A 12225-nucleotide genomic window follows, 5' to 3' on the forward strand; every position below is an offset into this window, starting at 1 on the left:
AAAATTCTTTTTTTTTTTTCTCCACAAAACTGAAATACCTTTAAAAATGTGTCTGTAGTTCTCTAATATTTTTCTTCCTATGATTCCTCCATGTAATTATAAAACATGAATGACACTTTCCATACTGTGACCCAGGAAATGACATTTCATTTTCAAAACAGGCAAAAGAATATAATCCCTAAAGACTTACTCATCTTTAAGAGTGTCCTTAAACGGTTGTTAAGATGCTTTCTGAATTTCTGTACTCATTCACAAGAAAAAGTTTGCGTGTTTTTTATCGAACAGTAGTAAAATTCAAATGTATAAGCACAGCAAAGAAAACAATCAAGGACTAGTCTTCCCTGTCCAAAGTGCATGTGCTTACACACACACACGGACACACACAGCTTTTTGCATTCCAGTGAATAAATTGAGTACTTTATTGTATCTGTATCAATAATCAGCAATATATATAGTTATGTAGATAAAAATATATACAAATCTTAATTTTTATAAAAAAGTCAAATAAACCAAATCCCCTTTGAATGAGGATATCGAGACAGATGCAAAGACTTATTTGTAGCTGGATCCTTTGAAATGAGCCCTTGCCCACCACAAGGAAGAGCAGGCTGAGCCATCTGCAGGCAGCACTGCTTGCTATCAGCCCTGAGAGAAAGGCTAACAGCACGGCAATAAAAGCTACCCTGGCCTTTTCCTCAAGAGCACGTGCCATGTAACTTACCAAGGCAGGAGCCTTGGTGTGCTGTAATCCACCCCAGCTGGGCGCGAGCTGCCCTGGGGTGCCAGCCAGCCAGAGGCTACCCGTACCTTCACTGCAGCAGCGGTGCAGGAGCGAAGGGCTACTCGGGGGGGCAGGACGCTGTGCAAGACCTTACCTGTTCCAGGTAGCGTTGGAGCAGGCCCGTCGCTGCTGGGTCCCCCGCTCATCCAAGGCTGCCTGCTCTCTCTTGCCCAGATCACTGAGGCTGGGCGAACTCATGAACTTCAACCTGCGAAGAGTCCTCATGGTCAAACGTGTGTTTGCGCGTGGCGGCTACAGATACACCATCCTGTTTACACACACACACACGCAGCTGGAGCAGCAGCAGCAGCAATGCCAGCAGTTCCCTCCGTTTGCTGTTCAAAAAAGAAACTTAAAAAAAAAAGAAGAGAGAACCAGTCTCTACAGAGCACACCTCTGCCAGCAAGAAAACAAACCTTTAATCAGATCAACTCTGACGTCATGAACTGTGGTTAATAATTTCTCCAGTCCTTTTAAAAAACAAAAGTTGAACTTCCGTCTGCAGCTCAGGCACTCTGAAGGGGCCCCTTCCAACCAGCAGCTGCCCAAAGCGTGAGGGCTGACCCCACCCCGTCCCTGTCCCCAGAGTCAGGGATCTGCACTCGGTGCCATGGGGTTCTCCACCTGCCCTAGGACCTGCGTTTCCCCTCGGGTATCTCTGGGGGCTCTGCCAGCACTCCTCAGCCTCGCTCTCTCTCTGCACTCATGAATGGAAATGAAACTGGAGGGCAACTGACAAAAAACACAAAACAACAAAACAAAAACTAAACCAACAACAACCACCCAAGCAACCAATACTGATGCACTGAGACTTTATTGGAAAGTTTCATAACTGCCTGTGCCCTGCCACGTTACGACAACGCGCACAGGCACTCTCACTGCCTCGCTCATACACAGACATGCACACACTCCTGTGCTCTGCTCAGGCACAGGCGTACTGTTTCTACAAAAGCCCCAGGTGTCTTATCTTCAAAGGAAAATCTCTCTGACTGCAGCGCTGGAGCTGAAAGCTATGCTGCTACAAGCCCCTCGCCCATGCTAAGCTCGCTATCACTCACTCCAGGTTCTGCTCCACATCCAGGAATGCCTTGCTCATTGGCTGCAAAGTAACATGACAAAACTGCGATCAGCTTCCTCAAAAAACAAATGGCTTGTAACAGACCAAACCAGAGCACGAGAACTGCTCTTCTATTGTTGTGGCGTTTGTCTGCAAACAGTCTGGTGGTGAAAGCTGTGAGGGCTCCTCGCAGAGTCACCTTGCAGAGAAGGGGACTGGAATACAGCAGGACTTATTTCTTTTTCTGCTCACTTTCTATTTCCATCTGTGATAATCTGTCACCTAGATCCAGGCTGTACTTGGATTTGTTTGCATTGCAATAGTATCTCAAAGCTTTCATTACTGAAGAACTGATTTTTTCACAGCGAGATCTGCCCTCTGTGCATCAGTTCTTGAAACGCTTTAATAAAAATTGATTCTTCTCACTACTCGCCAAAGCTCAGCTATGCTATGCTTATCACATATAAATATTTACTTCCCTGATTTATATTTGGTATTACTTTCATGAGAAGCAGTAGCAGAACCACTTGGGAAAAAAACATCATGTTTACCATGCACTAGTTATAGTAATAGTAGCTTTATCCAAATGCTTGGATTAGTGTTAATATTGAATGTACTTCCCAACCCAAAATCTGAACTATACAAATTCATAACACAATAGAGGGTATACTCCAAAGCATTTCACTTTGGAAGGGACCTACAGTTCCAAATCTAACTTATGGACAAAAACATTGCTATCCCTGGTCTCCTCCAGATGTTTAAATCCTTCAAAAAAAAACAAACAACAATGCACTATGTACACAGCAACAAAATGAAAACAAACAACAATATATCACTGTATTCTACTGAATGAGATGGCTTCTATGGCATACAAATCAGCGACCAAAATAGATACAGCAGAACACTGCTTTGTTCAAACAGGATGAAGGGCGCTCAATTTTTGTGGATAATACTGCCAGGGAGAGCAGGCGAGCACAACACAATTCAAGTTTTGCAGATAAATGTGCATCTATGCTGCTACGGGAAACAACTAGTTAGATAAACCTGTGGCAATATAATTCCATCTGATTTCATTTTCCACCCAGCTTGGTTGCTTTTCTGCTGCTCACTTGCTGTGAATTTGATAGGCCTTGCAAATGGTATTATACTGGATTAAACCTCTGGAATTTTTAACTCTTTGATTCTTTGGCAGCACCGGAGGCTTTATAAACTGCACCCTGATGATGCCAGTATGCCAGCAGCTACATAACAATGTTTCATCTGCTTTTTAAATTTTATTATTCCTCAAAATTCCCAACTTGCTAAAATGCCCAAACCCAAGGAGCTGCTGTGTCAACCTTGGATATGCACGACAATGCTGCAAAAAAGCAGTACTTGGCTTTCCCATAAGACACTGAATCCCAAGAGAAAAAAAAAAAAAAAGATCTCTTTCCCTCTGTATGTTGAAATATTACACCTATAGAAGTCAGACTATTTTTATGCCTCCCCATCAATCTCCTTAACCAGTACTAGACAGTGTCTACGCAAGCACAGAGCACATGGGAGAAGCAGCATTCCTGTTTCCTAAAAGATTTCTGATGGAGGTAACAGAGGGCAGGCTTTGTCTACGCTTCCTACAATTCCACCTGATCAAATGTTGACTTATGATAAAAATCAATCATTCTCAACAAGGGTTACCTCCACCCACAATTACAGAGCAATACTTCACACTTACATTGTGCTGTGCATCCACGGGCATCCTTGACTTCATGGCATTCATTAATTCAGACTGAACAGCTCTGGGGTACGAAGGTAAAACACACATCCCACACTCCAGCATTCACAGCGAAGAAGAGAAAGGTGATGTGACCTGCCTGGGCCACCTGGTGAGCGGGTGGCAGGGATGCCAAGAGAGCCCAGGACCTCAAGCCGCCTTTCCAGCACGCTTCAGAGGGGACAATGCGGGGCCGGGGCAGCCGGAGGGCAGTGAAGAAGGCTGAGCTCCTCACCAGGGCTTGCAGTACAGTCGCTCCTCCAAAGGACTTCTGAAGAGAGTTGCCGCAATCCAGCACTGCTTTGAGACCAGGGAGCTAACTGGCAGGGGCTGCTCGCTACTGACCACCAAGAGGGGTAAGAGCACTAACCGGGCTAATTGGGAGGGAGGGGAGGGCAGGCGGGGACCCTCCATGGGCTCAGTAGCAAATACTACAAGCTTCTTAAATAGAACAACCGCGCTCAGCACATTTGCAGAGCGGAGACTGTAAAGTACTGTTACATTAACTCGTTTAACCCCACCACACAGTACACTGTGCTAACACTGTTTTACTCTCAAGGAATCTGCGGCTCAAAGGTTAAGTGATTTAATCAAAGCCCCGCAACAATCTCAGTGTGCCAGGAAAATCCAGCCCTAGAGCCTGCTCCCTCCCTTCCCCTCCAATATCTCTCCTCATAAAAGCAGGCCTGTCTCTACTAGAAACTGCTCTTTCATCTCTGGGCCACACATCCCGCAGGTGACTGCGAGGTAAGTCCCTCAGCCTCCATGGTGCCGGAGATGAAGGAGGAATCCTGTATACGGGTACAGCATTCTGCTTGCCTGGAGATGCCTGCTGCCTTGAAGCCTAAAACAATGCACAAGGACATGAATACATGCTGACAATCCAAGAGGTTTTACACTATTATTACAAGGCAGTGCTAGCATACAGACCCAGGACCTTGGAGCATGCACAGCTTATGAAATAATTGCCAGGGGTAACTCTGCAGCTACCTACTGGTATGCCTGTAACGCCTGCACCGTTCCCACTGGAAGCTGGGATTGAAAGTCTGTGCTGCTGCCCCCTGCAAATGTTAAAAAATAAAATAAAATCCAGACAGAGCTCCCCAAACACTCTCTTGCTTTCAAAAGAATGTGATGTGCCAAAAAAAAAAAAAAAAACCTACACTGTTTTTACTTAACATATTAATCTTCACAGTACAATTTTACTGTCTTCTTACAAGTTTCTTGTTGACTGGTGAGAGAGGAAAGGAAGCAAAAAGTAACGTTCATGAGCAGGAACATGAAGATATTCACAGTTATGTGAAATTCATAATAAAGCTGCCAATGCTGTGACTACTACAGGTCAACGTCTCTGGCTGTACTCTTCTGCTACTGCAAGGACAGGTTAACACTGCAGCGGGAAGCGTGTAAGTGTGGGGATGCAATCAGGAAGAGAATTTGCTAGGTCAGCTTTATCCACCATAGCCTTGGCATTTGAAAAAAACAACTCAATAAATATAAATTTTAATTGGGAAAAAAAAAAAGCTAATTCACTTTATCTCCCTTCTTCTCATTAGGGGAAAACAGCAGAAATCCCTATGGAAATGCCGAACAGTGCATGCTCTCCAAGAGGCAAAGCGCACCTGTGGCAGAAAGGAGTTAAAACCCTCCCTAGCCAAATGCACTGTAGTTTTTCATAAAACACACCACAAAACTCAGGGCATGCCTCAACATATGCCAAATCTCAGGAATAAGTCTTCTGAAAAAAAACACACTTCTTAAAGGTGCAGCACGTCCTGCTGCACTAGCAGAGGGGGGGAGACTGAAGGGGAGAGAGAGATGTGACCACCAGGAAAAATGTGTAAAGAGTGGAGGGGGAAATGAAGTCGCAAACCTTATGACTCACCAATTCCTTTGCTACAATAGCCACATAAAGCTCTTTTATCATCAAAAAACAAAGGATAAGGAGAATAAAGGAAGTATGAAACCACACAGGGTCTATTTGCACCCTTCCCCCTCCATCCCACTCACACTGCAACCTCTGGAGATACAGAAAATCTCAAGGAAAATTTCTGCCTGGCATTTATTGAGGCTGGTTATAGGACAGCCTTGGTTTTGCTAGCTATTTATTTTGGCCCTCGCCACAGCCCCACACTGATTTATAGGAGGACACCTATAAGGTGGCCTTACTGGGCTGCCTCCCCAACCTTCACCAACGGAGCCCCTCTTAAGGCAGAGCTAGGACTTCTGCTCTTCAGCTGCCCACAGGACACACACAGGGTTTCTTTGTATTTTACCTTGTTAGAAAGAAGAAATGCTAGAAGACAGTATCTCTCCTACCTAAACAAGCAGGAGAAGGCAACCCCTCAGAACAGCCCTTTGACTATTGCTAGAAAGGGGTGTCCTGCCTCCCTTGCCATTTTTGCAGCAACACCCACAGGCGCACTCCATCCTACAAAATTTCAGATCCAACTCGCAGGCAGCCACAGCTGCTGCAGTTCCACTGCCTGCCTTGGAGATAGACCAATTTCCATCAACTAAGGACACCCATAATCACTACAACCTGTGGAGGATCAGGGCACATTTCCTAGGTATTCCCGTAACAGTTTTGTTCAGCATGTGACAGAGCAGCATGAACATGCCTCAGAGACTTCCTCAGCAGACATAGAGACCTGCATGTGAGTAAAGGACTACAGCAACCACCACCTTCTGTTTTCTTCTCAAAGACTGGCCAAAGTCTGCTGGACATTTCTCATCTGCTTACTGACTCTCTTACTGATCTTACTGATCCTCTCAATGTCCTCACCTTGATCCCTTCCTGCTCTTGTTCCTCTTGTTCTTGTGCTCCCTCTTCCTTCCTTTTTTTTTTTTTTTTTTTTTTTTTTTTGGCTTTCTTGGTTAGCTAACTCCTCAGGAGAAGGAATGGGAAAAGAAAAAGGAGACCAAAACACTGTGGTACTAAGACAGTGTTGCAAACCACTCTTCAGCTGGTTCCAAGCAAGAGAACCAAGTCTTTGACAGGTCATGAATCTAGCAATACCTACATACAGACCATCCACAAAGCATCCATGAAACCTCTTTGCCAGCAGAAGTTTTCAGTTTACAGAGCACAACGTAAGCAGTTCTTAAAATACAGTAGATAGCTAAATCTTTAATCCTTGTCCTTCATGAGATAGAAAATAGGAGACAATTAGGATAGGAATAGGCCCATTATACCCCCTTTCAAAAATATCAGGTTTTACATCAAAAGGCAATTCCCTCAGCTCATATGGTTCCTCATTACCTCCATACAGGCTCTGGGAATCAAAGATAGCACAGTGATCCAAATGAGCACAATAGTTACACTGCGGGAGGTGAGAATCAACGCTCTGGGTTACAGGACCTGTGCCAGTATTGCCTTCCATTCACAGCACCTCCAGGGAAGGAGGTGGGCTTCCAAGAATCAGGCATGCCCCATGCCAGGTTTCACTGTTGCCCGCTCACCAAATTCACAACCCATTGCAAACAGCTCAGTTTGCACATCATACAAACTCCAAGGCAGGCACACAGCTTGGCTTTTAAATGAAGACAGGCCTGCAACTGTGATTTAGAAACTGAGGTCTCAGAGTTCTGATCAATAAGCAAATCAAGTGTTTAAAATACTTTGTGTTTTTATTACAAGATCATGAGATAGTGAAAAACTAATCTTACAAAATAACTGAGCTCATAACGCACATGACTTTTTTCTTCCTGAGCTCTATGCGAATTCTTTCCTAAATTGCCTATCTTGCATCATTTTTAATTGGATCCCAGAACACCGTGACCTTGATGCAGCAGCTACAGTATCTCAGTGCTGTCTTCTACAGTTATATATGGTACAGTGCCTTCCAAATCTGTGAACCCTGGGAGATCAGAATTGTGTCCTGTGCAGTGCTATTTTTCTTATATCCAAACATTTTTGATTCAAGGTCTTCCAAGAAGGCTCTGATTGCCTTGGAAGGTCACCAAGATAAATAACCCACTTTGGTAACTAGCTGAGTTTCTAATAAACTGCACTGGTGGCCAGCTGTTAGTTACAAGTGATATCCTGGCTTTACTATTAGTGTATGAGAATATGAGCATGGCTGGAAACATGAAGCATGCCTTGAGATTACTGCCACCTCCTGTGCATAAGTCAGGGAGGTCACTTCAGCACTGAGCAATGCAAGAGACAACTCTGCAAATTCAAGGGATCTTTGACTCTGGTGGTACTACGCTGCTGTTACTTGAACGGTCCTATAGCTTTCTGGAACAAATCTCATAGCCCTGTAAAAGTCACAAAAGCCTAGCCTTCAATACAAAGGGATCCTTTGAAAAAAAAAAAAAATTATCTTTCTCCCTTAGCACCATGAGAATATATTTTCTTGAGTGGAAAAACTGCCAGAGAGGTTTTTGAGATAATCCAAAACTGTAACATCTTACTGTGTAGTCGGACTCTGTACTGTTTAGCTTGGTGGACCTTTCACGAGGAACTAAAAAATGGTGACCTTCTGCCACCTTTTCATATACACATGCTGAAATAGTCCCTGCAGACTAAGATACTGGGTAATGGAAACAGAAAGCATACAAAAGGCCTTCATGACACCAACGATTTTACACTTGTACATTTAGCAGGCCCAGCAGTATGAACTCCCTGTATATACTGTGTCAGTGTTTTCTCAGCGTGTTCTGGGAAATCATTTACCTCAAAGGGTAGAGCGCTGGAAATTTTTAGAATCACAAAGTCTGGCACAACTCCTTTCACTCTCACCCCAGCCCATTGGCCTGCCTAAATCTTCAGCCAGGCACCAACATGACATCACCGTTTGAGTTATCATCTGGAAGGAATGCCTCATTACCCAGAAGCTAAGGGAAATTCCATTACATTTCCTTCCAGAAAACATTTTCTTTTCCCACAAAGTATCAACAACTAGATATGGAGTTGAGGTACTCCTCCCTACCTGGAGTCTGCAAGAACATCAGCAACTTCAAGCTATATTGTGGGATGCAGTGAAGAACAGAGGTGTCCTTCACAAGTTTTGTGCATGTTCAGAAGTTTTGTCATGTCTTTCTTGATAAGTTCTGCTGCTCAAGTTTTCTTACTCGCCAGGTTTTCTTCAGTCATTTCAAAAGATATCTTCTCCAACCTCAGACTACAAAAACTTTTTCACAGCAGAGCAGTTTAAGTTCTCTAAATGTATGTATGAAAGACTAAAATTCCTGTTTTTTGCAGAAAACTGTTGGGAACCACAATGGTTTTCAGCTTCAAGGCACTGGGACGTGTGAGTCATCCAAGGTCTTTCAGACTTGCTGCTAGTGCCAGCAGTTTGAAAGCCCACACATACTGAGCTCTCCACTCCCAAGCAGAAAGCTGTAAGGATTTATCTCAGGAATGGCTTACAGATGCCTTCAGCTGGGATCCTGGTACGGAAAGCCCTCGGTCAGGTTCCTAGGATGCATGGCTCCTTTGTACAGAAAGCCCCAGGCCAGGTAGTCCTGGGCTTGTAGCCAGCATTTCCTTGCATCTCTTTCTTTGAAGCATACTTCATTTTGGGAAACTGGAAAAAAGAATAAACTGAAGACCTCTAACAAATGGGGCTGTAGTCAATTCCATGCTCAAATCAGTGTCTCAGTTCCTTTTGATACTTTGGTCTTTCGAAACTAGCTGGCACCAAATGTCACCAAGCTGGTGTTTCCAAGGCAAGGCATGTCAGTAGCTGAGGAGGGCACTGAAGGAGGATGGACAGAACTATGCCTCACCGAGAAACCACGTCCTTGGTCCACTCTTACTCTTAAAAACCAACAAACACTTATGTTAGCCTTTTTTCTTTTTCTTTTTAACCCCTTCGCTGCTTTGAGTGCCCCAACTCAGTGGGCCCAGGTACAGATGTACACACCTACAGCCTGTCACCCTGCACGGGGCAAAGAGCACCACAAAATGGCAGCCAGGGCCCTGGCCACTGAGACCCTCACGGCAAGGCTGGAGGTGCAGCCTGCTGGGAGGTGGCCCATGGCCTCCTGACTGGAACAGCATCACCCCTTGCAAACATTTATAGTTGACCGAAGGCAACCTGTGCTTTGCTGTGCCCCTGGAAAGAGGTAGCAGGGCAAAAGCAAGGGAGCTGGGATGGTGGCTGCACTCACTGCTCCCTCAGGTCACCCTAGCTTTTGGTGGACAAAGAAATCACAGACCCCTCTTTGTCTCAGACACTCCTTCATCTGTGCCTGGCCAGTGAATAAACCCTCCTTTCTCTACACCTTGCTTTTGCTCTGTTCTCCACAGACAGTTGAATCTGGGGGTAGAACAGCATGATGCTTTCAAGCACTGCTTTTCCTATTCCTCCTGCTAGGGGCCTGCTGTTTGCAGCGAGAGGCACTGGTCCCATTCCCCACCATGGCAGTGGCCTTCAACCCGCCACGGCAGCCCCAACACCGCACAGGCTCCTCCATTGCCTTTGCCAAAGCTTCCAGCAAAAGGGCTGCAGGAGCAGGCTCCCTGTCAGCAAGTCTTCACTTTTTGCCTTTCATCTGCTTTTTGCCACAACGCACATCCATAAAGATTTAGTCTCAACTGCAGTACTTTGGCACTTGCCAACTACAGGCCACCAGAAAGAAGATAAAGGGAAACAACCTTTCCCCACAAACTTTTTTTTTTCTTCTTCTTCTTCTCTGAGATTCCAAAAGGTCAGTTTGGGATTTAATTTTGTCCTGCGTAATGTTTTGGCTTGCTTTGTATTTATTCCAAGTGAGTTCACCCATTTCTTCTGCAGAAACAAAAGGTCATGAAACCAGTTAACTTTGTCTCTCCTAAAAGGGGCACTCCTTTCTAGGCAGTGAATTACCAATGAAGTGTACTGAAAGAGAAGAAAATGTAAAAATATATTCTGTTGCTGCTGGGCAGGTGGAACTGTAATCAGAGCTGAGTGTAATTAGAAAATGTGTAAGGATGCACTTTGGATGCTGCTTCCTTGCATCAATTTTTAAGTAATCAGTTTAATCTGATTGACGATCACAGGGAAAGAAATGAACCAGAACTTCCATGTTTTTTTCTAAAAAAATAATTGCTGTTTTCCTTTCTGCAATATTTGTCTATGCAGCACTAGGTGCCAGCACAAAGATTTGGAGACTGGGAGAAGGGAGGACAGATAAGGGAGAGTTGCATCACTTTATACATAAAATAAATCTAAGCCAATCCGTATTAGCTCTCAGCTAATACTCCATGTGTTAAGAAGGACACGAGTGTGTATATATATGTGTGTCATGATGTTAGCTTTATTAATGATCTGCTTTAGATATTAGCTCCAACAAATTTTTGGATCCAGATTTGAAAACTCAGAGGGATGACAGCATCCACAATTGAACTTTTGATTCAGACTGGCATAAACAGTGTTTCAAATCCAGGATTTTGGTTCATTGACTCCATCTGAGTTCCCTTGGTTTGTTAGTTCAAGAATTTAGTGTGTTGTTTGAGATGTAAATGCATCTAAACTTATTTTGCTGTAATAAAAGAGAAATTTTCTGAGTTCATTGCTTCCTACCTATGCTTTCAAATAAAAATCTTCTGGGTTCAAGCATTTTAAAGAATATTTGACATGACAAAATGTTTTCCAACATTACTGTAGGTACTCAATAGTCTTTAAAAAAAAGTTTAAGATCTTTAATTTTTAAAGGCTGAATCCATAACATTGTATAACTATTTTTCCCTGTGAGAGGACCTAAACTTTTGTAACTATGAAGAAATGCATTCAAAATTGTCAGCTACTTTGTTAAGTCCTAGTTAAGAGGTTTAATGAAAATATGCCCAGGACCCACTAGCATTTATCTGTGTACTTTTCTTATTATTTTATCAAGAAATGCTATATAGTCAAAGTCTAGTGTTGAAAAAGCTAGAAAAAAAAAAACAATTTATCTCAAAACCAGAATACAAATTTTAAAGAAATCCCCAAAAATAATAATTTTCAAGCTCACATGATTATTTATACCTGATTCATGACATTTGAAGGCCTTATTTTGGTAATCCTCATTATTTAACTTTTGGAAGATTATTCAAACCTCAATGAGGTGACCTGTCTTCCTTTGCTTAGCCCTATGGAAGTTGAGTTGCATTTGCATGGAGTTGGGGAAAAAAGAAAAATGAAAGATACTTTTTTCATTCTTTTACTTAAATCGGCTACATAGGTGATATTGTTATTTCACATACAATAAGCTAAGTAAATCAACAGATGATAGAATATTTATGCTTTTATCTACTTTTCTACTGTCTGTATTTTACTGAGAAGGTAAATAAAGAAAAGGAAGAAAACTGGGAATGCCATTTTAAATCATTCCTTCCTCTTGATTTAATTGTCCACAAGAGCTGAGGAAAAAGAGATAGGACGCTCATGACTGCAGTGACAGCAGCGTAGTAACCTGGAAGTCAAAACTGAAAAGTGAAATTAAGGTTGAGATAAAGTTCAGTCGCTGCAGCTTGGTCTTTGCATTTTTTAAGTTAATTCAACACCAGCTACCAGGAAATGAAGTAATGGACATTGGGACTGAGACATGCATGTGTCTAACAAGTAGAGACATACAAGAAAACTTAGACCTCATTTTATAGGTGCTGAGGAAAAAAACGGGCACAGCTATGCTACACTTCATCACGTACTGTAAATATATTTA

The 12225-nt window shown here is 43.2% G+C and overlaps 1 protein-coding gene across 9 annotated transcripts in view; it reads right to left on the reverse strand.

Moving 5' to 3' along the window:
- PRR5 (proline rich 5) overlaps positions 1 to 12225 on the reverse strand; it is an 88361-nt gene that overhangs the window by 50508 nt on the left and 25628 nt on the right. For 3 of the 9 annotated variants that reach the window (XM_048046862.2, XM_067000125.1, XM_013184583.3), the window contains one exon: positions 876 to 989. The exons of 2 other annotated variants lie outside the window; for them this stretch is intronic. In XM_048046862.2, coding sequence (XP_047902819.2) covers positions 876 to 979 — 104 coding nt within the window. In that variant the 5' untranslated portion in view covers positions 980 to 989. Of the gene's footprint in view, positions 1 to 875; positions 1133 to 3552; positions 3919 to 12225 lie in introns of those variants that run through there. 4 more of the 9 variants (XM_048046865.2, XM_013184578.3, XM_013184580.3 and 1 more) reach the window with 2 other exon arrangements.

The sequence above is a fragment of the Anser cygnoides genome, chromosome 1, assembly GCF_040182565.1.
Source record: "Anser cygnoides isolate HZ-2024a breed goose chromosome 1, Taihu_goose_T2T_genome, whole genome shotgun sequence".
NCBI lineage: Eukaryota > Metazoa > Chordata > Aves > Anseriformes > Anatidae > Anser > Anser cygnoides.